Raw genomic sequence first — 26,597 nt, 5'->3', positions numbered from 1 at the left:
CCCTCCATCGCTCCCACCGCAGCCTAGTTTAACCCCTTCTCTGTCACCAAGGCCATTACAGCAGGCTTCTAATTGCCTGCCTGATAGCTAGCCTTTCCTTTCCCAGATACCCTCCCTGCCTGCGGCCAGCGAGTTTGATAAAATACAGGCCTCTGTGTCATTTTAATGGCGAAAAGCCCCCTTCTCCCTTCCAGGCTCTTAGAATGTCATTGAAGGCCAGAGGTGAAAGGGCTCTTGCCTACTTCTTGAGCCCTCTCTCTGTTCTCTGCCTTACTATGTACCGTCCTCCCAGGCCAAACTGCAGATGTATTCCAAACATGCCATGCTGCCCTGTTCCTCTCTGCTTTCTCTCATATGGTCTCCAAGTTAGTTCCCTCCAGTTCCCTTTAACCTGGCTCTCCAACCCTCACCCTTCAGGCCTGTGTTCAAATCTTGCCTCCTTGTGTGAGAGCCTCCCCTGTTCAGTTGGGTTGTCCTCTGTGTCCCCTTAATATGTTTAAATGTGTCAGTTGACTAAACCAGAAGCTCCTTGAAGGCAGAAACTTTTCTCATCTTTCTGTTTTCATCCCGGCACAGTACATCAGCCATATGTTTGTTGGTTTTGTATGAGTTTCACTGTACTGTTCACCAAGACAATACTACATGTTCACATGCTCGTGTGCTAACAGCCGACCACCAACTGGAAGAGGTTTCCATTTTGCCCCATACACTAGGCTGTGCATGTGTAACTGGTGTTGAGTATTTATTCTGCTGTAGCCCCAGTATTCCATGCTTCACTGGGTGGCTGGTAGTGGTGATTAGAGATTTACTTTAATTCTCCGTATCTAGTTAAGTCTCACTTCGTGGAAGAACCTATTTGTAAGTACATATGATACCACAGACTGCACTTCATCTTGGCATGCTAAAACCCGACAGCACACAGTTTGCAGGGCTGCATGTGAACTTGAACTGCCTGAGGGCACAAGTTTGGAGCGTGCAATAAAAAGACCTGGAATACACTATTCCAGGGAACTCAACCTTGTGAAGGAGCTTCCGTTTTGTTTTTTAAGTTCGTTTTGTTTTCCATCAACAGCACTTGAGTTGAAAGAAAATAAAAAGCAATGTCTTTACCCTCCAGCCAAGTAAAGACGAGAGAAATTTAATACGTGGGAGCTTTCTGTAAAGCCTACCCCGCGGGGCCTTCTGAGGTTACCACGTGTGCACAGCCGACTCCTGGTGTTCTCCTCACTTCCCCATGTCATCAGTGTCAGGACCCCACGCTCTTAGTCCCTCTGAAGGGCTGCTCATCCACCCACCAGTGACCACTTTACTTTCTCAGCTCATTTTTACGTACAACAAAGAAAGTTCTAGAAGGAAGAATACCCCTGCACACTATTGTTTTGCTGTTGTGTGAGTCTGAGATGAGATAAGATCTACCAGTTTCCTGAATGAAGTAGATCTCAGGGTGTCACAGATCGAGATTGGACTTCATGGTTGTATGATTTAAACTGTTTTCTTTGAAGTGGGTTTAAAGACTATTGGTCATACCTATTCAAGGAAAAAAAGACCTTGATTTCCAAACCACATGTAAATGATTGTAGGAGTCTCTGTACCTTTGCAACTAGTAGAGAATAGTTTCTTCTAAGTTGTGCCAGGTGTCACCGGGGGGGTAAGAAACAGATTCCTTCTGCTTCCAGAGAATCACTGCTGGGGGGGGGGGGGGTGCAGTCAAGTCACTCTCTCTGTTCTGAATCAGAACTTGATTTTGTGCCATTTTCTAACGTTTCCTGATTTTTTTCTATGTATTAGTTCCCAACTAGACTGCAAGTTCTTTGGCAGCAGGGGCTGTTTTATTTTTAATTTTGTGCTAGGCACAGAAAGCCTGTGCATCGCCCTATAACAGCAGAGGTTACCAAGTGGTTTCCAAGAGCATTTTTTCACGTAGGGCTCGCTCATCACAGTAATCATGGCTATTTTGAGGGTTTCTCTGAATACTTCTTTGCATGTAAACGAGTTTGAACTGCCTTTAGGCAGGAGTTTGAAATGTATAATGTGGGCCTTGGAAGGATAGTTCCAGTCAACTCAACTTTTCCCCAAAACAAGTCCCAAGTGGATTTGAGAGCCACAACAGAATTTGAAGCAGTTTTGAACTTCTCTGGATTTTTCCCCTTTTTTGGTACACATAATACGAAAATTTTCTTTGACTACCAGTCTGTTTATTAGATACTGCTCTCTCAAATTGCCTAAATGGCTACTGCATACCATGGGTTTCTCCAAGGAATGCATATATTATTTTCAGTAGAGCCAGATGAAAAACAAAAATATTGTCAGGCAAGGGTAAATTGAATGAGCCTCCACTTTAATGTCTAAATAATGTAGGCTCATTGCTAGGCAGACATAACGTCTCATAAATACAGTCAGAGGATGGTTTAATCAGTGATGCAAGTTGTTGAGCCGGCATAAGCAGAATTACCCAGGATGGTTTCTGTCAGAGTACTCAGATTCTTGCACAACTGGCAATTTGCCTGTGACATTGGAGCCAAGCAAGTACAGAAAAGAAACCCACGTTAGATGCATTCCCCAAAAGACACTATGAAAATTAACAAACTGAATAGTGAACTCATCTTAACTGTAGCGGTCTTAAGAAAGTCTCTAGGTGGCTAAGCAGGAGGTCAGATCTGCACATAAATTGTCACTTATCACGTGCCACCCACCCTTCTGCCAGCTCTTTTCATACCAGAGTGATGTGGCTGAATTCCCCCGCACCAGACATATTCCACCCTGTCCTGGGGGCATGTGCATAATGTAGTACGTGTTTATGGCTCTGTGAAAATCCACATCAGGATTTTCAATCTATTTTCAATCTATTTTCTGAAATTGCTTCTTAAAAATCTTGTGCTTTGGTGCCTAATGTTACCATATATTTTGTTTTTTAAGTTTATTTATTTATTTTGAGAGAGAGAGAATCCCAAGCAGACTCCACACTGTCAGTGCAGAGCCTGATGCGGGGCTCAAACTCACAGAACCATGAGATGGTGACCTGACTGAAAACCCTAGAGTCAGTCGCTTAACTGACTGAGCCACCCAGGTGGCCCTGATGTTACCATATTTCCAAAGAGGCTTTATCTTCCATCAAACTTTCTTAAATATACATAATAGTTTGTGTTGGAAAAAAATTACTCATAAGGCCATCCCCTCGATCCTACCCCATCCAGCCTCTTGTTTTCCCCTGAAAATGTTGAAGCATTGTCCTTTTATTTGGATTTGTCTTGATTTCTATCTTGGTTTTGAGTGCTAACTGGTTTGCAGTACATCAGATTTGCGCGGAAGGTTCCGAACCAGGGTTAAAGAACCAATGACTGCTTTGTCAGACAATCCAGGTGAATTTCACAGAGGTTTGAAATAACTTAATATTTACTTGATAAAAATTCTGTTACGGGGAAATCATATGGTGGTGGTTTCCCACACAGTGAATGTTAGAAACAAGGGATGGGGAGCTTTCATTAGTTAGACCAGATGTTCAGATTAGGAGACATGCCCCAGGCAACAACACTGTCACTCATGGTCATGATTCAGGGTTTTGTCTAAAAAATGCTCTTCCTGTACCTGTCTGGAAGAGAGTACAGTCTCTGAGAAGACTAATGAATGCACGTTGGCATATTAGCTGGAACTGTCCTAGAGTGCTTGCTCCGTGCCTTCTGTTTTTGCCTACGCATACACACACACACACACACACACACACACACACACACACACACACGGACAAAGTCCACATATATGTTCAGTGCTGCAGGATGCAGTGTGATTACTCATCTTTCTTTCTGGACCTCTCCATGATGTTCTCGGAGTCTGAATACGTTCCTGTGTGCGAAGGGCGAAGAATTTTAAAAGAGAAAAATGTGTCTAGCCCTGGATATGTGAGTCATTATATTCTCGGTATTGTGCTGGCATCGTTCTGCCACAGCCCGAAGCTTCGTCTGTCATGGAAGGGCTCCAGTGAAGTGCATAACTGCTGGCCAGGTCTGTCCAAAGACCTCAGCTTGTTTTACATCTGTTTCTGTGTTATTCTGACTTTTCAGACTGGGTATATGCCCAGCAGGGCTTGAGAACTGCTCCTACCCACATTTCATAAGTCTCTGTCTATAGGTGATATTATTTGGGCATTGTCCTATGCCAGGAGGCAGAAAGGTAATGTTTAGAGGAAAAATTATGACTCTAACGAAAAGGCTAGAAATCTTTCACGGGTTTTTATTGCCTATTTTGTTCCTTGAATGTTTCTCTTAAGCTATTGTTACTCTGTAAAAACAGAAAATGTTGACAGCTCTGGACAAAAGAAACCCTTGAAGACGTGTGTGATGCTCCTGGTAGTAGCTTTAGGACAATGTGATCACACCCCTGGGATTGCGATGTGTTCCTGTCTCCCTTACCCAGTGTGTACATAGAGCAGAGTCTAAACATGTGTATTGTCAAGACAGCCGCTCCAAGGGCTGTGCTCTTAGGAAGAACAATCACTGCCATGAAACTGCTGGAATACTCCTGGGTGGCCCGTGGGGAGAGGGCTGTCTTACAGCTCCAAACGCAAACTCATTCTCTACTGTGGAGGGGAAGTCTAGCTTTTAAAAAGTAACAAGGGATCTCAACTGGAAATGTGCCACTGTTTCAGCCTCAGATGCTTGGCGTGCCATGCCAGGCCGGTGATGGGGCTCCATCGATCATACCCAGCCTACAGCAGATCCCTCAGATCAGTTTTATACCTTTTCGCTATCAGGTTCTGCCAGGGAGGAACAATAAATAGCAGAGTAAAATTTTATTAAAGCATAAGGACCTTGGGTGGGAAGTGTAAGTGTTACTGTGAAACAGTTTTCTGAAAGGCATTTGCCAGTAACTTCATCCTTAACTCCAACTTGAACATTTCTTCATTGTATGTGAAGCCAAGGCGGAGGCAACCCCTGGCCAGCTTGTTAAAATCTCACAAAAATCAAAGTCCACGGAAAACAGGCCAGTCTCTAAAAATGTTTCTAACATTAATAAACCAGAAGTCCCTCTCCTGAGAACTTGTTTTAATAATTCAAAGGCGAGAGGAAGAGTCATAATTCAAACATTTGACTTCCTCCTGTCGTCATAGAATGATAACAATAGCTACTGTGCATTGAGCTGTTCTGAGCATTTTGTATGTTAATTGTAACAATCCTCTGAAATAAGTACAATTACTATCCCCATTCCACAGAGTATGAAACCTCAGACATTGAATAACTTGCCTGGAGTCACTAAGTGACAAATGGCAAAGCCAAAATTCAAACCAGGGAGACTAGTCTGGAGCCAGTGTTACCATACAACCTGACCACCATTTTAGCAGTCGGCATTAATGCGGTTAAAGAGAGAAATAAGATACACACACAGATGTTCATATAGTGTTAGTTACAACAACAAAGAAACTGTACATAAACCCATTTCAAAATGAACCTTATGTAGCCACTTAAAAAAAAAAAAAAGATTCCATAATAAGACAGGGAAAGGTCCACAATGAAAACGGTAGGAGAAAAAGACTTACCGTTGCAAATATGAAAAGTTTAGACTGCGAAAAGCAGTAAATATAGAATAGTAAAATATTTAACTTGGAGTGATGTGGAAGGATTACATTTTTATTTTTTATTTAACCTGACTTTTATGTTGTTAAATCATTATTTTACTGATAGGTAAAGCTGAGTGGGAGAAGGAACCACTCTACAAGGGTCAGGAATGTGGGAGAGAACCTAACAAAATAGGCGTAGGAGGACATGCGTCTACGGAGAGAGGCTGTGGCTCTGTGTGGTGCTTAGACAGGACAGCAGGATTTGGTTAGAAACAAAGAGGAAGCTAGGCAGGAAGTGATGACGTGCACACAAAAAATGGATAATATGTATTAGATCCCTACGTCGAAATTTTTAAAGGAAGAGCCCCAGATAGTTACTTGCGTGTTGCTAGTTGAGGAATTTTGAAAGTAGGCAATGTTATCAGAAAGAAAGCTAATTACAGTTGCTGAGTGGGCTGGTTTTCCACAACCGATGGAAAAACTTCCATCGAGGGCAGTTCACGTTTTACAGAATGTTGATTAGGATAAATACTGCTTAACTAGAAAAATGGGAGTTTGGAAGTAGCAGTTTCTCCAGCTGTTAGAACACAGTGAGGAAAAGGTCCACTCTGTTACAAACGACAGACAACTCTAATTCTCTGAGCCACTGGATTAGGATAGGTGAGGAAGACTTCTAGGAGGTCAAATTATGAGCCACAGTGGTTAGTCAAAGCAGGCATACCAGAAGTGACTTTTAGCGTGGATGTCAAGGGAAGACATTTTAGCCTAAATAGTTACAGAGTTTGAGCTTCAGAAGATAGGTAAGCAAACTGTTTGGTAGAGATGAGCAGTGAATCAGCAAGAGCATCACCCATAGAGCTCATTGTCCCTTACGATGGGACCAGATTGTTAGTACCACAAAATCAGGCATTCATAAAAGGTCATCCCAGCTCACAAGGCCCTGTGGAGGGCGCATTGGAGAATCCTACAACGCAGTCACTTTAGATGGCTCTGAAGAGGTGCCAGAAAATATCAGGTAAGTGTTTGCGTTTGTGGCATCATCTCTGGAAGGTTATATACTACAATGGTCAAGCTTTTGGAATTACATGTTCCTGTTGGTTCTGATAAATAAGTAACTTTTCTGTCTTGGATAGTAAGAGAATTTGACCTTCTCTCACACCCTTTGAGGCACACCCCTTACAAACCCAAAATATGGTGGTTAATTAAATTCGGCTAAGAATTCTCTGCATATTTGGCAAAATCAATCGAGTATGGCTAATTTGATAGAATTTTTATATCACTTTAATACAGGAATATATCTTAGGTCACAAATCATTTGTTAGGACTCTTACCAATTACTGTTTTGCATAATAGGATAAAATATTGCTAATCTAGAAAATTGACCATGTAAAAGATATGGGGTGACTGTTACATATGAATATTTTTGAGGTAATATGCCCAAATCTACCTGTTAATCATGGTCATATTGCTAGTATTCATGGCACTTCCTTTTCTGCATGTCAGTCCTCCTCAATATCTCCCTTCTGAAAAGAACAGCCAAGCAGGCCACCGGAAGTATCTGATGTGTAGAACAATCTGACATCCCATGGCATCTCTCAGTATTCAACCTGGAAACTGTGTATTAGGCTTCAAAACGCAAATGCTAGAGACTTCTGGTCTGGCTTGAAGTAAGACACAGGATATGCTAATCAAATAAGGATATCTCATTTTGCAACAGTCTCCCACACACTTAAAAATAAGTGAGCCATGACACAGATCTGGGTGTATTTGTTTGCTTTCAATTCAGAAATCTAACTGAAATCTTCTAACCCTTGCTCAGCTTCATGCTAACATAAATATCTTAAAGAAATCTTAACATAGTTGCTTTCCTGAAGCACACGGTACAATTCATGTAATAAATAAGATATCGAGAACGCAGAGGGATAACCTGCTTTTCATAATGTCACCCAGGTACATAAAGCAGCCACTGTAAAAGAAATAACAGCCATTTCAGTATCAGAAGTATCTCGCTTCTGGGTGGCATTTTTATTAAAAAACGGACATCTCTCAAAACAATATTCTGTCCCATTAATGGCTAAATGGGTTTTCATAAGACTCTGCACTCTTGTTCCCATTAGATTGCCAGAGCTGTGTGAGATAAGACCCTATTTTAGCCACGATTGTATTCCTCATTCTTAACACTATACCTTACACATAGTAGGCACTCAATAATAAGTTCCAACTGCTAAACAGACCAAAGAGAATTTTTAACAGAGGAAAGAAGCTGTTAGAATTTTATTTTGCCTCACATGGAATCCTGGGGCACTCCCATTTCCCTAAAACAGGGAGCCAACAACTATGTTTAAAAAAAAAAAAAAAAAAATCTGTCATTTCTGCTGGTTGTAATTCTTTAAAATAAGAAATTTGCTTTCCAACAATATGGGATACCTGCCAGTATCAAACTGTTTAAACTTACCTTTTTGCTTTTGGAGGGAGAAAAATATCCTAATGACATCACCACATCATGTAGTAAACATAATTCGTTGTTGAAAGATTCAACTACATCCTATTCCGTTTCATTTTGAATGATATATTTGCAAACGTGTCATTGCTTACCTGATGTTTACCTCATCGACTTTTACCGAATCATTAGATGTTTCTAGCAGGCTTTATTGTTGCATGAGATTTTTTTTTTTTTTTTTTTTTTTTTTGGCAGAGCATAGTCTAGAAGAATGAAAATGTATTGACAGCATCTTACCACAGATAGGGACACTTGGCCTTTGAGCAAATGTAGAGCTTTGGTGCTCCCAGGGATTGCTGCCTAAATACTTTTGTTCACACCTGCCTACTTAGGCAGCCCAGAGTGAATTTCTAGAATGTGTCCAACTTGGTTGCCTCCTTTCTCTGGATGAAATGATGCTCATGAAGGAAAATGGTCCATTTGCATTACTCAGTGTGCCAAGTTAAAAATCTTTTTTGGAAAACTCTTAAATCTCTGTCTAGGAGCTAGCTGGTCTTTATAATGCCTCTAGATAAAAGGGTGTCCTCAAAGTGAAGTCCCACAAAGGGCTAGCACTGCAGAGTTTATTCTACTCACTTGCCCTACAAGATTATGGGGAGTAAAAATTCTAAAACATCATTGGAGGAAACATTCGATGCCAGAAGGACTTTTAGATCTGTGAAGAATGAGATTGTGCTTCTGAGCTGTCTGTTTGTCCTTAGACTTCAAGGTGAGACATCCCCACGTGTGGCAGAAGGAAAATCCTAACTTTCAGGCAGGTTTGCCCTTTATCCCTTCCTTCTACTCGAAAGCAGTGTTCTCCTGGCCCTCGTTTCCACCTGTTGCCAAACGCGTGGTTATAGAATTAAAAACATCATCACCTATGAGAAAGCCCTCTTGCTCCTTTGTATCCACTTACTTTACCTTCTGAGATTGTTGGTGGGTATAGACATTTCCAAAAGTCAGTACATTTTTTTGAAAAGACAGAGTAATTCATCTGCAGTCTAGGATTTGGCCCCAGTCTGTCTTCCTTCACGCCCATTTGTCTTAAATGGAAGTTCCCTGTTCAGGAAAGCCTGAGGCCTGGGGGTGGAGTCAGAAGGTAAACAGTGGTAGGGCCAAGATTCCCTGGTATTCTCCCCAAACACCTCACAGTGTTGTTCTCAACTTCTGGTTCCCGTAGTACAGCTGCCTTTCAGAAGTGAGCTCACATTCCAGCCTGTCCCTCTGGACTGGTTCACACCGGGGAGAGGAGGAAGCCATACCAGATGACAGCCTAGATCCCTCACTGAGAAGGAATTACAGTTGGGTTTTTTGTTGTGTTTTGTTTTTTTGGCAGAGAAGTGTTGAGAGGCACTCTTGCTTCCACCCTGTCATTAGTGGGTGGGTAATAGTGATATAAAATAAGAGATGAATTAGGATAATAAGAGGCAAAGGAGAAAGGAGTAAATTTTCCATAAGTAATATTTTTCTCTTCCTGGTTATTTAACTTTGAAACAGAACTTGAAAGTAGTAATCAGAGTTCTGTAGTAGACAAAGGACAGAATGTGAGAACCAGACAGGAAGGTATGATTGCCTTTATTACATTAACCAGAAACATATCGAAATATGCACAACTTTCAGGAATATACTACTATTTTCATTGTGGAAAAGCAAAGAAAATGAAAAATCATGGGTAGACTACTATGCCGTCACCTCCCCCCCCCACCTTTTTTTTTCTTTTAAGCTAATGAATACTTATCCCTGTGTGATAGTTTCTGAATCTTTTGCTTTTCTGCGTTCATTTCTTGAGTTGTTCTTTGGGTCATTCTATGATGTGGATATACAGTAAAGCAACCCCAAGAGGGATGATTAAAAGAACAGGAAAAAAAACTTTAAATAGCTTGGGTAGGTGTTTTTGCGTTTCTTACAACAGCTGTCTTCAAGGCTGTACTTCACAAATAAACATATGAGACCTGTTTTTATTCATCCATTGGTTCAACCAAGGTGCCATGCATGCCTACAACATGACAGATACTTGGGCACTGGGGATACAGTGATGAAGAAATAAGTGTCACCACTCCCCACAGGGCTTACATTCCAGAGGGGGAAACAGACACCAAACAAATCACCACAATTCCAAGTTGTTATAAATGCTAGGTATAAAAATACAAATAAAAATTTAAAATTTTTTTAAAAATATAATATGAGCTATAGTATAAAGGGGAACTTGTTTTCTCCTGGGGGAATTGAAGGCCTCTCTGAAGAATGAATGATGAGATGCTAAGGGAGCATTTTTAATTTGGGGGTGGGGGGAGGTGATACAATGTTATTTGCATTTGGAGATTCATCAACAGAATTGAAAACAAGTGGGTCTGCACGTAAAGAAGTATAAAAGTGAATGAAAAGATTCCTTTGGTTCCTTAGAATAAATGTGTTCATCACTCTGTGGTTTGAAAATAATAACTAATATATTTTCTTTACTATCTTTTTCACCAGCGGATAATCATATAAGGGTCTGCGTAAACCTTTGGCTTAAAGTGTTCTATCAATTCCCTTATGGCACCTGCCACAGCTTCTATTGAAGGGATAAAAATGGGGGCGCCTGAGTGGCTAAGTCGGTTAAGCGTCGACTTTGGCTCAGGTCATGATCTCATGGTTTGTGGGTTCAAACCCCACATCGGGCTCTGTGCTGACAGCTCAGAGCCTGGAGCCTGCTTCAGATTCTGTGTCTCCCTCTCTCTCTCTGCCCTTCCCCTGCTCATGCTGTCTCTCTCGCTCTCTCAAAAATAAATAAACATTCAAAAAAAATTTAAAGAAAAAAAGTTGAACTACATTTTGTCATGCACACACATACAATTTTGTTTTCTGTTTTTTGTCCCCATTCATTCAGCTCCCACAGAACCTTTATTGTGTAAGTTTGCGGATGGAGGACAGAAGAAGAGGCAGAACCCAAACAAATACATCCCTAATGGAAGACCATGGCATAGAGAAGGAGAGGTGAGACTTGTAAGTCCCTTCTTGAGACTTCAGTGTGGGTGTGTAATCATGAGAGCCTACTTGACTGGGCACACATGCAGCATCTTGACTTGGCCGCTGTACTTCTGAAATAGGTGCCAGCATTCAGGCTTTATGATGCAGATGATGTCCCATTAAAACTCTTCCCAGTGAAAATGGTGCTAAGAGAGTGATGACTCTCCAGATGGACAGATAGATGGTGGGTGCAGTTAATGGTTCCCAGTTAGCTGCATATCAAGTAAAAGAAAATTTTAAATTGCTTCGAAGAAATGGAACAACTGTTTGGTATTTTTTTAACGTCATGGTCTCTTCAAGGTTTACATTTATAATTACTCAGAAATTATCCTAAGTAACATTATTAAAACAAACAGTGTATTTGTTGTTGAGTTTTTTGCCTAATTCTTTTGAGTAATGTTCTTTAAAAAAAAAAAAAAGACAATAAAAATATTGGATGTCCATTTCTCCATATTTATTTTCAATGAATTTTTTTTAAGTAACCTACTAGTTCAAGAATGTCTAAGGAGGTGCCATCCAGTAGAAATGTTAGAGTCTTCAGAGACTCAGACTCAGAGAAATGTTTAGAGTCTTCACTGTCCAGTGATAACCACGAGCCACATGTGGCTATTTGAGCACTTGAGATATAGCCACTGTGCTGGAGAGACGCCATGTTTCAATAACTGCATGCAACTAATAACTACCAAACGAGACTGTGCAGGTGTAGAGCTGAATGCTCATATTGAGTTTATGTTTGCCTAAAGGAAACTCTCACTTCTATCAAATGCTAGTAAACTATCTCTATTTTATGTTGCCATGACCTAAGAAATGGAATTTGTAAACCTTGCCCTTGCAGTGAGTGATTCTTTTTTTTTTTTTTTTCTTTCCCATAGGCTGGAATGACACTTACGTATGACCCAACCACAGCTGCTATACAAAACGGGTATGTCATTAAGATCAATGCATAATGGCTTGAGGGAAAATGTGAAGGTGGAAGATATCAGACATTTGTTCCGGGAATTATTCTTTTTAAAGGATTACTTAATAAAGGCTTTTGTGTTTGTTCTAGATTTTATCCTTCACCATACAGTATTGCTACAAACCGAATGATCACTCAAACTTCTCTCACACCCTATATTGCATCTCCTGTATCTGCCTACCAGGTTTGTACCTTTAGGATTCATCAAGAGTGTGACAACTTGCCGGCTGTGAATCACTGCTGCGTTTTTATGTGTCTTAAAATTTTAAACACTTATAATGAAATTTAAGTCCAATGTTATGCAGCTTGGATAGCCAGTTTAGAATAAGCTGCTTTTTATTTGACAGAGAGACTTACTTTTATGTAAGAGAATATAAAACAAGAGAAAATGGTTATCAGCTGTCAGTCCTTGAAATCATAGCATTTTAGAATTGGGATGAACCCACATACTTCCTCCACAGCGGGCTTTGCTGTTGGACACCACGTGTCCCAGAAGTTGAAACTTAAAAAACGTTGACGTTAGGTAAAATACAGAATAGATGTGCACCGTTGCCTTTGTTTATTCCTCAGCAGGAACTAAGAAAAGAGCAAGTGAACATGCTAATGAATAAAGATGTGTCTCCATGAGGTAACATTAAATGAGCAATGCAATGAGATTTGCAAAAAAAAAAAAAAAAAAAAAAAAAAGGAGGTGACTCCCTGTTTAAACAGGTTATTTTGAGGAGGCTTTATCTTAAATTCCCAACTTAGCATCAAGATCTCATGAAGTACCTTGTTCTGTGATTCGGTTTTATTGCAGGGTTACCTCCTATTCGCCACGAACCTGGTGGTGTTCATTTCTCCTCCTATAGCAGAGTACCTCTAACAGGGTTACCGCCTTGGTCCAGACAGAAACATAACAACAGTTCAATACAGACACGTGGGAATATAGTTCTCTCTTTTGTTGACTGTTGAGATCCTGTGTGACTAAACTTTTGTGTATTCTTGTTTGTTTGTTTTTTTTAAAACAATTGAATTAGATGTTGTAGCCCTGATTTCTGGGGTTAGGGAACTACAATATCTAATAACTGTGTTATTTTATTTCTGTAAGCCTCAGTTTCCTCATCTTTAAAATGGGGATAATAATAGTTTCTTTCTCATAGGCTTGGTATGAGGACTAAATAATGTAAAGAGCTCAGCACAGTACCTGGTGTATCATGAGCAGTCACTACATGTTAGCCGTGATTATCATCATCATCGTTAATACATATACAGGATTAGCGGGCTGATGAGAGTATATTCATTATACTTTTTAAAATAATGGATTGGTCAACATAAGCAATATCATTAAGGTGGTTCTGTCTGAAAACATAAAAGTAGCTTCGAATAATAAAGAGAAGTGGTTAAGTGCACTGAAACTGAAGTTTTAATGGAGCATTCGTAGCTTCCCTCAGCTTTTAGGTCTTCTTTCTGCCTTTTCCTGAGTTCTCACTCATTTTTTCTTTTATCTGTCTGGGTTTTCAATGTTACTTGGGCTAGTCCTTCAATCTGCTGGGCATGGTATTTGTGATTTCATGCCTCTTTCATTATTTTGGACATAAAATTTTTCTATTTTCCCTTACTCTAGAAGCCTCAGTGAGATCTGCTCTAATGTGTTTTCCCTAATTAACAATTCCCTAATGAAAGGTAGTTCTTTTTAAAAATCCGAACTTGGAAACCTCTGCCATTTATGTAGATCATTAAAACTAGGGACAAGTAAGCTTATTCTCGGGTAAATGATTGTGCATATTGATTTGAATTGTGCTGCTATAACTATTTCAGCTACTAATGCATGTCCCTACCACCTTTTTCCCTCTTTACTGTAAGGCAGTGAGCATTACGGCCACAGAATTGTTTCATAGAATAGAAAAAAGAAATTAGGAGACCTGACTGTGGAAACAGCATTTCATTTCAAAGGCCTGATTTCTTCTCCTGAGCATTCTGTGTTTCCCTAAGATGCATCTGGAATTTCATTCCATTTGCCACTTAGTGCTGTAACCTGTAAAACTGAGGTTCTTAACCCCATAAATTCAGGGACACAGTGGGGTCAGCAGATGAGCTTCAAGTAGTCTGAGATTCCCTTAAATTGTTTGCAAAATGTTGCTTGTGTGTATGCAGTTAGTTGGCGGGGTTGGGGGGCGGGCGGTGGGAGGGAGACAGAGTTCTATTTCTTTCATCAGGTTTTCAGAGGGAGCCATGACCCAAAGGAGGGGAGAACCAATGGTGAAGAATTCAAAGAACATAGATTATTATTCCCATTTTATAGTTAGGGAAAATTGAGGAATAGAAATTGACAGGAGCTCGTTTGCTGCTTCAGAAAGAAAATTGGATTAGGTGTTATAGCTCCCTAACCCCATAATGCTGTAAGCTGTTAGATTATTAGGACCACTGAAAGCATACAAAAATGAGAGCATCTTGCCCCAATTGGGGGCTACAGGGAGCTGCTCTCCTCCCCACAATTTATTCAGTGAAGGCCTCGCACTCGTGTTGGAGTGGGCCTTTCTCCACTAAACCACCATATGCTTATACAATTGTATTTGAGAAATTGGCATCTGCAAGAAACCACCAGTAGTACCCCAGTGGGGAAAGACTGCAGTCCAGATAACTGAAATGTTAACAAGGCAGAAGCACTTAACTTTGGTCTGCCTTAGGTGGCAAAGGAAACCAGAGAAAACAAGTATCGGGGCTCTGCTATCAAGGTAAATCACAATACATTCTTCCCCCCATGACTTTCCCCCATATCCTCTCTATAGAACCTTTGAAGTTAACAGTAGGGGATAAGATACAGGAGGGTTTTGTTGCTAAGAATTAGAGACTGAAACTTAATTTTTTAACAGTTATGTAGCCTCTGTAATGCTCTGGGCATCAAGAAATGGACTGATATTTTTTTCTCTGGAGTGGCAGACTGCACAGGCTTTCTTTCCTGCCATGGAACCTGACTCTCATGGCTTATTCCTGAACCCAGAGGGTCTACTGTGCAGGTGCCCTTTTGACTGTACATGTCAAGATGTAGTTACTGGAGTTTAATTTCCTAAATCTGATTTTCAGATTTTTATTTTCCACACTAACTAGAAATTGTTGACCACCAGACAAGATTCCTGAAACCTAATGTCCTGGTATCAAAGAGGGATTGAATTTCGTTATTCTTTTTAAATAAGCACATACTTTAAGGATTAGTTTGTAATGAGATGTGCTGGAATTAATTCTCATTCATCTGCATTCCTAAAGTGCCTAGGTCTTAACACTTTCACGATTTGAGTTGTTTACTTGTTTATCTCCTTGCTTAGACAATAAATTGCTTAAGGGTGGGGCCCATATCTTCTTTGCCTTTTTCTCTTTGATGCCTGGTACTCAGTTAATACTTCTTGAATGGGCACGTGGAACTTGGTTTTAAATAATCATTTCATCCTATTCAGAGTGACCAGTTTGCCAAGAACTCTAACTGCCTTGATCTTTTTAATCATTGATAGTATTGCTTCCTTATTTTCCTCCTGTAGATTTTAACATGATTAAAAGATCTCTAGAGAAGTCGCTAGCATTCCAATGAAAATCAATGTTTCTTTCAAAATCCTCCCTTTTCCAGGTGCAAAGTCCTTCTTGGATGCAACCTCAACCATATATCCTACAGCACCCTGTAAGTTTTTCACCTTCATGGCCTTGTGGTTTGCAACATTTAGAAACCCATTCTCTGGGTTAAAACCTTTTGCCAAAGATGGTATGGGATTTGGGATATGTTAAGCATGGCATATGCAAATGTACAAGTTCAGTATAAAGCGTCCACTCGCCTTTGTCTTAAAACAAATTGGTACTTGACATCAAATTAAATTTGCAATGGTAAGAACTTAAAATGTATCATATTTGAAGCAGGGTACCATTTTCTTCTTTATACTAGTTCTATAGAGGACCACCCAATTGAATTTTAAAATTTTTAAGTTTTAAAATTACTGTTTTTAACAGTAGTTGGGATGAAACAGTTCACTTTTTTTTTAAATTGCATTCTGTTTAATGCAGGTATAAAGCGTTACAAATTAGGCTAGAGATTTTTATCAGTGTTACTTTAGCCTCTCTGTAGAAATTATAAATACTGAAATAGTAACACTTTCTTTGATAAATGTGATTTCTTTAGTGGCGTGAGCATTTGTTATATTTATGTGCATATTACATTTTTTAATTGAGTTACACTAAGTGTATTTATGTGTTTTTCAAAAATACATAAAATCCAGTTTGTTGAATTAAAACATGCCTTTTAAAAGTTGAAAAATGGGGGCACCTGGGTAGCTCACTGGGTTAAGTGTCCGACTGCTGATTTCACCTCAGGTCATGATCTCACAGTTTGTGAGATCGAGCACCACATTCGGCTCTGCCCTGACAGATGTTTCATGGAGCCTAATTGGGATCGTCTCTCTCTCTCTCTCTCTCTCTCTTCCTCGTCCCCCAAAATAAATAAAAATTAAAAAAATAAGTAAATAACAGTTGAAAAATAAAAGTGGAGAACAGAATCACCAAAAAAAGCTAACAGCACCCAACACAGTGGCCTATATGCTCATCATAAGAAGGCTACAAATTTGGCCCTCTGCTTTTAGTCACTAAGGCAAAATGGGAATTCTGATAAGCAGAACAATTCATGGTACTTGTAAGATAATAACAGATCCGTTGTTTAGGAAAAGCAAACCATTGTTGGCCATAAGAGGAGGTAGGAATTTCTCTCAGGACAGCTCCTGAAGGATAGCATGCAATATGAGACCATGTGTATGAAACAGTAATCCAAGGACATGTTCTAAATTGGAAGTTGCTGAGATGACTTTGAAGAAGTAGAGAAAACAAGTTTCGCTGATACCACAGGAGATGAGCTCTCCGATGACACGTGTATGTGTCTATATAAACACGCACACATATTTGTCTCTGTGTGCACAGTCCTGGACAGTAGCTCCTACCGATGAATGAGAAAAAGCGGCAGGAAATTCCTTCAGCATATTCTGGGCTTCTGAATCATTTCCATGTTCCCACATACTTTTTGGTGATGCACACCAAAAATTTAAAAAGAAATTTTCTATGACATGCATTAACAACAAACAGTTTCTGACACACATCTATATCTTTTTTGGGCAACTTTTGGAGACAAAGCCTACACATATCTTAGTTTAACATCTTAGAGGAGACAGTGGTAGTGTGTGCAGAAGGTTCCTATCTGCCTTTCCCTACCGAGTTTAGACTGCAACCAGAATTAAAGTGCCCACATACCAGTCTCTGCCTTATTTGTGCTCTAATTATCAATAAATAACAGCGTATTTACTGAAGGGGTAGATCAGTTGCAATGATACCAAAAATGTGACATTAATATTGGTAGGATGTGTCAGAATAACTGCATTCTCAGGTAATTGGGTGATTGCAGAAGTGAGAGGAATGATGTAATCCATAAGAATGTCACATAGGATAAATTAGAGAAAATGCAGAAATGGATTTAACTGCATTTCGGTTTAGACAATCTGTGTATCATTATGCATTCATTAAAAATGATGATAGGGGCACCTGGGTGGCTCAGTCGGTTGGGTGTCCGACTTCGGCTCAGGTCATGATCTCACAGCTTGTGAGTTCAGGCCCCACGTCGGGCTCTGTGCTGACAGCTCAGAGCCTGGAGCCTGCTTCGGATTCTGTGTCTCCCTCTCTCTCTCTCTACTCTCCTCTGCTCATGCTCTGTCTCTCTCTGTCTCAAAAATAAATAAACATTAAAAAAAAAAATTAAAAATGATGATAATGATGGCTATGCACTAAGTTAGATAAATATTTATAATAGAATGTTACATTCAAAGCAAAAACCTAGGATATGAAATTGTTTATTGTGTATTAGGGAGAGGCTGGGTTATGGGCGATACTTTTTTTTGTTCTCCACCACCCCACCCCATTTAATCGTATTTAATTTTATGTTTAATGCCCAGAATTTTTTCAAATGAAAGCAAAGAACCTGAAATTGGAGTATTAATCATATCTGGATCTGCTTCCCTCCCTTGGTGCCAAATTGTAGCTGAAAGTTCTGAGAAACAGAGTGAATGAAGAATGTGATCTTTTTTTTTTTTAATTTTTTTTTTTTCAACATTTATTTATTTTTGGGACAGAGAGAGACAGAGCATGAACGGGGGAGGGGCAGAGAGAGAGGGAGACACAGAATCGGAAACAGGCTCCAGGCTCTGAGCCATCAGCCCAGAGCCTGACGCGGGGCTCGAACTCGTGGACCGCGAGATCGTGACCTGGCTGAAGTCGGACGCTTAACCGACTGCGCCACCCAGGCGCCCCAAGAATGTGATCTTGATCCTAACAGCCTGATGTTGAGTCAAGTGACTGTCCAGAACATTTTCACACAAAGACACCGTATGATATGTGTGCTGTTTTGTGGCTGCATAGAACATCACCTATCGTTTAGTTTTTAAAAAATTAAGGAAGCATTTTTGTAGCCTTATCCAGCCAAAAAATAGTTTGTATTTCCTACTACAGCTCCTCCTGCTGGACTGGCCTGCTTTACAGCTGAGCAAAAGGAAAGGGGAAGATGTTCAATGCAGTGATTTCAGTGAAATGAATGCTCTTAAGAAAGCTTTAGGAAGCATTAGCTAGAAGATTTTTAGGCAATTGTTAAGGAAACTGTTTGCAAGTGTGAGAGGTTATTTTTGCTTCACATCACAACAGACTAGGGCATTTCCTTTGCAAAAGGAATGACAGAATCTTCATTCCCTCCTTGAGTGTATCTTACACTGTTCTTGTCTCCCGACTCCCCAGGGGGCCGTGTTAACTCCCTCAATGGAGCACACCATGTCACTACAGCCTGCATCTATGATCAGCCCTCTGGCCCAGCAGATGAGTCATCTGTCACTAGGCAGCACCGGAACAGTAGGTGGCAAATTAATATCCTATGTCTCAGCAAAGGGAGGGGGGTAAATTAATGCAGCCTGTGTCTTATCTATCAATTACAGGCTCTGTGACATCAAAGGTTATGTCCAAGCCCTTCTCACCGCCCCCCAACATTGCCTTCCACATGATTAATTGATGAACTAAATGCCTGTCCTTTGGGTAGCTCTCCTTTACCAGAATCTGGCAACCACACTTGACCACATGTAGCCCTAATCACTGGTGTCATTCATTCATACTGCAGACCTGGTCTCATGAAGCAAAAGATGAAGGTGGTACTTGGTGATAAAGGCAGGAGATTGTTCCTCACTTCTTCTTTTATGAAATTTGGAGGCCCTGTATTAGAGTCTTAGTATTGACTTATTTCTCCGAAGTCCAGGGGACTTAGTTGGGTACTGAGGTTGAGCTGGTGCCAGAGGAACTTTCGGGGTTGATATATATCAACATAGCATTTAGACGGTAAGATGGCCAAAGGCTTTTAATTCAGACCATATCGATGGTGGCAGAAAACAACAAAGGGAGGTATGTTTTCCTTGCTTACATTCAAAACCAGCAGCTTCTTGTGAAGGCTCAGCCAGGTTCGTACACATTGAGATCAACAAGAAAGCTTTGCGGCCTTTGGAAAAGGATGATTGTCAGCATCAGGAAACCAAGGGTCCATTTCCTGTTCTGCGGTGACCTGATAAAAACTCAACACATCATTTACTCCTTAGGTCTCCACCTATGGAAATAACTCTATAGATACTAGTTCAGGGGGCTGCTGGAAAGTAATGAGGTCGTTTGAGATGAGATCTTCTAAAATTGCACATTAGTGATATTGAATTATTGAGAATGAGAAGCCCTAGTGATCTTCATGTATGTTTTTCTTTGTTAGGAAATCCAAAGACAGGTGGGAATTTTAGTTTGACAAATTCAGAAAGTAGAAAACATTCACTTTGCCTTCCATACGACATACTTACTAATTAAACTTTGCAGTGGCTTGTTTAAATTTCTTCTTTGAGAGTTTCAAATACTTGACATCCCATCTCAAAATTTCCCAAGCACTCAGAATTTTGCATGGCTTCTCCTTTCCCATCCTGACCGTATTCTCCTTTTCAGTACATGCCTGCGACGTCAGCTATGCAAGGAGCTTATTTGCCACAGTATACACATGTGCAGACAACGGCGGTTCCCGTTGAGGTTGGTACAGACCCTCCAGTGGCCATTCTGGCAATGAGTAGCTTTAGAAACGGGTAAATTAGGGGCGCCTGGGGGGTTCAATCGGTTGAGCGTCCAACTTCAGCTCAGGTCACGATCTCGTGGTTCGTGGGTTCAAGCCCCGCGTCGGGCTCTGTGCTGACAGCTCAGCCTGGAGTCTGCTTCAGATTCTGTGTCTCCCTCTCTCTCTGCCCACTCACTCTCTGTCTGTCTCAAAAATAAACATTCAAAACAATTAAAAAAAAAAAAAGAAATGGGTAAATTAGATAGGACTCAAAGATCCATCAGAAGTCAAATATTTGCATAAAGAATTGAGTTTAGAGGGCGTGTATAGCTAGGATTATTTTCAACTGTGAAAGATAATTCTATGCATACCGATTAGTGTAGCAACATCCAGGCCACACACACCCCAAAACTCCCAGAAATATTTTCCCAAGGTTGTAGCACATTTCATACCCTTCAGGAATCTATCTTGTGTCCTGTAAAGTGATACTTACAGGCAAATTAAGATAAAGTTGAAGGGGTGCCTGGGTGGCTCAGTTGGTTAAGCATCTGACTTCAGCTCGGGTCATGATCTTACAGTTCGTGAGTTCGAGCCCCGCATCGGGCTCTGTGCTGACAGCTCAGAGTCTGGAGCCTGCTTTGTATTCTGTGTCTCCTTCTCTGTCCCCCTCCCCTGCTTGTGCACTGCCTCTCTCTGATTCTCAAATTTAAAACGTTAAAAAAAAAAAAGATAAAGCTAAAGATTGCAATCCTAGTACCAAAGATTGTCAATAATAATAACTACAAGAAGTAGTCAATTGCAAGTAAGATATTTCAGATGTTTTAGAAACATAATAGGGATGAGGAACAAACCATACCTTTTTTTTAATAGAGGCTGTTAGTATAGCTAAATAACTCTTAGTTTTTATTATAGAAGATACCGATATGATAATGATCATGGAAGAAGACTGACACTTGAATGACGATTGAACAAAACATAGCATTTTTCTGCACAGTACCCTTAAAATTCCAAGGAAATTCGTCAACCCAGTCAGCCCTACCCACTAGGCAGATCCCACAAGTTCCAGTTGCAGAAACACCCCTAGGCCTGTGTTTGGATCATTTGGGGCATTCTTGCTTTGTTTTGTTCTCCTCTGATTGATTTAAATTTGTGTACACATTGACAGCCACAGTTACAGAACCCACAGTCCCTTATCTGCAATTCTGAAACACAATAAAATCTGAAAGTAAAAATTCTCTTTGTAACCACTTCAGCAAAAACCTGACCTGTGGCGAGACTGAACCTGAATTTATGGAAAGCAAGAATCCTAGCGCACTTACTGGGCATATTTATATCCTTCAGTGTAGACCTGTTCATGTGTTTGGTTATGAGGTGCAGCCCTAGACCCCACTGGATATGTTCTGTGATATACAGCATGTGCCTACCGTTTTTCAGATTCTAAAATCTGAAAATACTGAATTCCAACTCACATCTGGCCTCAAGGGATATTTGTTTGATAAGTTATAGCTTGATATGAAAAGACAACTCATAAACGTTGGGGTGGGAGGTTCTTTGGGTCTGTCAGACATGTTAACTCCTTAGGAAAATAATTAACCTTGAAAACCCTACGTAATATGAAGAAAATCACTTTTAATGAGTGCTTGCTTTTTAAGATGTGGAGCTCAGACCTGAGTAGCAGAGCTTGGATGCCATTGCTCATGTGTCACCTGTTCTGCTTTCTCGTAGGAAGCAACTGGTCAGCAGCAGGTGGCTGTCGAGACGTCTAATGACCATTCACCATACACCTTTCAACCTAATAAGTAACTGTGAGGTATGAAGGCAACATCTTTGTAACTGTAGGGCTCACGTCAAGGAAAAAGTCTATGATTCTTTTATCATAGTGATACTTAGCATAGCTCAGATTTGGTCACACTGCCTTAATCATGGCCAAGGAATCCAGTGTTACTGAAATGTTAAATCAGTGATTTTATGCAATTTCCAGGTTCTGTCCAAAAAGAATAGTGCCTTGTATTGAAGTCAAGTGTATAGTTACTCTCTCACCCTCCTTACCCCTCCCCACCCTAAAAATCTGTAACCTGTCAGAACACCAGGTATCAAATTTGACCTATAGTACATGTACCCAAATTTATATTGCTTTACTCCTCACAAACTGAAGGAAATACGAGATTTTGCCTCATCTAGCATTATAAGATTAGCAGTATCTTGACTGTGAATTTAATGTTAGTATCTTTAGATGGGAGGATTGCATTCCCAGCTCTCACCTGGACCACAAGTCTCAAAACTTTTTACTTGGTCATGTAGGTCGTAATAAAATAGCTGTGTGGAACTTAAGACACTTGGGTCTCTGTTTGTTCTGGTGCAAGTGCACCAGAACTGGTGCAGGTCCCAGGTTTGACAGGTGGAGTCAAGGCATCGGAACGACCCTCGGTTCCAGCATTTATTGGTCTGCCACCAGAGATGCCCACCACCTTGCCTTCCTCAAACACCTACACCGTTAAAACAAGAAGGAGGTGCCGTATTATACCAAATGCACAAAAGCATTTATCTTTTATTTTTCTCTTCCAGATGTACAGAAGGGTGTTCTTACATGAAGAAGGGTGTGAAGGCTGAACAATCATGGATTTTTCTGATCAATTGTGCTTTAGGAAATTATTGACAGTTTTGCACAGGTTCTTGAAAACGTTATTTATAATGAAATCAACTAAAACTATTTTTGCTATAAGTTCTATAAGGTGCATAAAACCCTTAAATTCATCTAGTAGCTGTTCCCCCGAACAGGTTTATTTTAGTAAAAAAAAAAACAAAAAAAAACAAAAAAACAAAAAAAAAACAAAACGAAAGATTTTTATCAAATGTTATGATGCAAAAAAGAAAAAAAAAAGGAAAAAAAAAAGTAAGAAAAAAAGAAAAGAAAAAGAAAACTTCAATTTTCTGGGTATGCACAAAGACCATGAAGACTTATCCAAGTGCATGACCAGATTTTTGTGGTTTTGTCCATTTTTGTGTTGAATTTGCGTTTTCTTCAGCTGTATGAAATGGGCTCTGAAGTTTAAGTAGTCCGACCTCCCCCATGGCGTTCTGTGCTTGCCGTGTGAGTGTCCCTGTACTCAGTGTTGCCCTCCGCGTCTCTCTTCTTAGCTTTTCCGTTTTACTTTCAACGTAGTGTGAAGTGTCTTCTCCTTTTCTATGAATTCCAATTTGCCTTAACTCCTTTGATGCTGTAGCTGTTTCAGTAAAAGTTAGTTCAAACTAATGATGTAGAACGCTTTGACCAAATGAGCTGGTCTATTATGCCTTGTAAAACAGCAGCATAGGGCTTTTAAAAGGTAGTCAATAAAAGTTGCTGAAATTTTGGCTTTTTTAAATATGTAGTAGGTGTTTTTAATGATTTTTCACATGATGTGTAAGGTAGTGAAATGCAAGAAGGGAAAAAATGTTTTGTGTGAAACACATTTTCTGACTGGGGAACTTTTAATAGGGTAAATTGTTTGTAAGGCTGTATGCCAACAGTTTCCTCTGATAGTTTGACTGATTTAGGATATCTGCTGTATGATGCAATGTAAAGTCTTTTTTGCCTTTTTTCAGGAAAAAAAAAAACTAACTCGATGTTCTAGATTTAGTGTAGGTAGCGTTGGGGCTGGGGGTGGGGGGCGGGGGCGGGGAGTCACCGAATGTTTTGTCCTTCCTTTATACTAATGATAGTGCTTTAGAATGAGAATTCTGCCTGAGATCTGGCAAAGCGAAAAACGTTGCTATTGCAACTAAATGGCAAAAGCTAAAAGTAAGGATTTTATCTTCAAACCTAAGCTGAGATATGAATAGAAGCAAAACGATTGGCTACTCGCTCTCTCTATTACATAAATTTGAGAAATAAAAATTACTTGGCACTTTTAAAGGTAACTTCACCAAAGACCGAAGAGCCAGTAACCAGTTGCTCCACCTTGTCTCAGCGTCATATCTTCTGTGCTCTTTATTTTTGCCGGACCAGTTTGCGGTTAGGAGAATGTGCCTTTTTTGTACCTTTGCATTTAGGTTTTATAATTTTAACTGATGTATGGACACACCCAAACAAAAAAAAAAAGCATGAAGGAAGATTTGGATCCAAGCAGTGCCACACTTTACATCATCACTACAAGTATTCAGTGTAAAGAGAAACCAATTTTGAAACTATGAAATTCCTGATTCATAAATACACGGTTATTTCTACTTTAGTACATCTAAGGTGATTCACTGTTCTTAAAGCTCTTTTAGTGAGACGATTGCATACGTTTGAAAAGCAACGGTAAATTAAGTTGTCTTCCAAAACTGTGTACTTGTCTGGTCAACGGTGTGTGATCAGTTATCTACCTCAGAGTCTATTTTCTTTTGTGCTGGGACAGGTTGCTGGCCCTCCCTGTTTCCACAGACCAAATCCTCCTAGCTCAGGAGCTAGGGCTGAGCAGTTATTTCTTTCGAGTATTTTTTAGTTCTTAAATTTTATGCTTGTATTTGATTATAGATGTCAGTGACATTTCATAGTTTCAAAAGTCCTTGCTGCTCTGAGAAGTGTAGATTCTAGTGAAAATTACATAGTCCTAAGAGAAATGTGTTTTGTTTTTGTTTTTGTTTCCTTTTTTAAAGTTGTGGTATTAATTGGTTCTATGCTCCCTGGAATATTACTGCTTTGTGAAAGTCCAGACTGAACGCAGCGCCCTCCTTGTACCTAATACATTTATAAACCTGGGTCTCTCACTACTTGATATTTTTGCATTAGTTAAGACAGAAATTTGATAGCTCGGTTAGAGGGGAGGGGAAATCTGCTGCTAGATATGTCTGAACTAAGTGCCATACTCGTCTGGGTAAGATTTGGGAAACATAACCTCTGTACATAAAAAAATAAAAATAAAAAAAAAATCAGTTAAACATCACATAGTAGACAGCCATTAAATTATAAAAAAAATTAATTTATGAAGAAAGACCTTTTGTACAGATTGAAAAAAAAAGATTTTCATAGAGATATCTATATGATCAAGAGAGTTAATTTTTTATTTTTGTTTTACTAGTGCCACAAACTTGCCAGTGGTAACTTATTTGTCCGGTTCAAGATAACTCTGTAGTTTTCTTTCCTAGGACTTGTTGTTAAACGCCAAAAGACATTTTTGAACTGTACATTTGATCAGATTGTTAGCTTTTTCTGTTTTATTTCTTTTGAAAACCTTTGAATAAAAAACATCTGAAATTTTATTTTTCCTGTCAATTTTTTTTTTTTAATTGGTTCATTGTAGATTAGAATTTCATGCATTTCACTTCTGATCTCTTTCTTCAGCTGAGTTAGTTGGTCTGAAAGTGAGTTGAAAATTACTTCAGATTCGGTATGTACTCAAAATACATGTCCTTGGAAAGAAGTGGGAAAACCTTGCCACCTCCTTCTTTTTTGATAGGAACTGGAGACATGAGCCATCAGCTGACCACAGTCCTTCTCAGCCAAAGTCCACCTTTGGTCTGTTCTAAAAGGCCAGAAAGCCAGACCCGTCTCCCTCTTTCCTACCGCTACCCTTTGACTGTGGTGCTATTTGTCATTGCCCAGAACAGAATAAAAACTGCCCTGTCGTGTTAAGCAAGCACATGGGTAAGGATTTCAGGGTGATCTTATCCGTGCCTTGATGACCATGGGCCTCCTTCAGTGACCTCATTTGGCTAAGAAGCTCTTGTTCAGCATTCATGGGGGAGAGAGAACTCTTCTCTGCCACACTAAGTAAGGTGCTTTATGGGAAATACTCGGAACAGGAAATTGAGTCCTTTACCCAAGGCAGATTAAATGTTCTGTGTAGTCCTACAGTATTCTTTTTCTGCTACCCAATGGCTCAGTGATGAGAGAAGTAGGCAATAAGAACCCACACCCCCCCATCTCTGTACACCTCCCTGCCATGGGGCCATGTGGGGTGTGAAGTACATAAGTGGAGTTCAGACCACATAACTTGCCAGAGCCAAGAAAACCCTGGTACCGAATGGCTCTTTCAGAAAAGGAAATATGGCCCTTTGATGATAATGAGTGCTTGAGCGAGAAGGATGTCAGGGCAGGAGGAAGTGTGGCCTCGCCAGGATGAACACGGGCTGCTAGGACTGTAAGCTGCATGGTCTCCTTTCTTTCCCAGCCTCACACTGTCCCAGTGCTTCCTCATGTGACCAGTGACCAAAGGCAGGAAAGATCTGCTATTTGGGCTGCTAAGCATCTTAGGTTTTGTTAATTTTATTTTTGTTTGTTCTTTTAGGAAGGCTTTATGTCACTGGAGTCCTGAGACATCCAGTGGCTGCCTTTAAAAGGAAACTGAGGGTGCCTGGGTAGCTCAGTGGGTTAAGCATCCACCTTTAGCTCAGGTCATGATCTCACAGTTTGTGGGTTTGAGCCCTGTGTTGGGCTCTGTGCTGATGGCTCAGAGCTCTGCTTCAGATTCTGTGTCTCCCCCTCTCTCTCTGCCCCTCCCCCACTCGTGCACGCTCT

General features: G+C 40.2%; 1 protein-coding gene across 8 annotated transcripts in view; it reads left to right on the top strand.

Moving 5' to 3' along the window:
- The window catches only part of RBMS1 (RNA binding motif single stranded interacting protein 1), a 219,757-nt gene extending 194,418 nt beyond the window's left edge, over positions 1-25,339 (top strand). For 4 of the 8 annotated variants that reach the window (XM_030326110.2, XM_030326104.2, XM_030326107.2 and 1 more), the window contains exons 7-15: positions 10,903-11,018; positions 11,915-11,964; positions 12,091-12,184; positions 14,670-14,717; positions 15,602-15,652; positions 18,787-18,897; positions 20,014-20,094; positions 21,842-21,926; positions 22,682-25,339. In XM_030326110.2, coding sequence (XP_030181970.1) covers positions 10,903-11,018; positions 11,915-11,964; positions 12,091-12,184; positions 14,670-14,717; positions 15,602-15,652; positions 18,787-18,897; positions 20,014-20,094; positions 21,842-21,919 — 629 coding nt within the window. In that variant the 3' untranslated portion in view covers positions 21,920-21,926; positions 22,682-25,339. The remainder of the gene's footprint in view (positions 1-10,902; positions 11,019-11,914; positions 11,965-12,090; positions 12,185-14,669; positions 14,718-15,601; positions 15,653-18,786; positions 18,898-20,013; positions 20,095-21,841; positions 21,927-22,681) is intronic. The other 4 variants (XM_032594423.1, XM_030326109.2, XM_030326106.2 and 1 more) reach the window with 3 other exon arrangements.
- The last annotated feature ends 1,258 nt before the right edge of the window (positions 25,340-26,597 follow it).

This window comes from Lynx canadensis, chromosome C1 (assembly GCF_007474595.2).
Source record: "Lynx canadensis isolate LIC74 chromosome C1, mLynCan4.pri.v2, whole genome shotgun sequence".
Classification (NCBI taxonomy): Eukaryota; Metazoa; Chordata; class Mammalia; order Carnivora; family Felidae; genus Lynx; species Lynx canadensis.
Note: the sequence above shows the minus strand (reverse complement) of the source record. Positions and strands in the feature narration are given on the sequence as shown.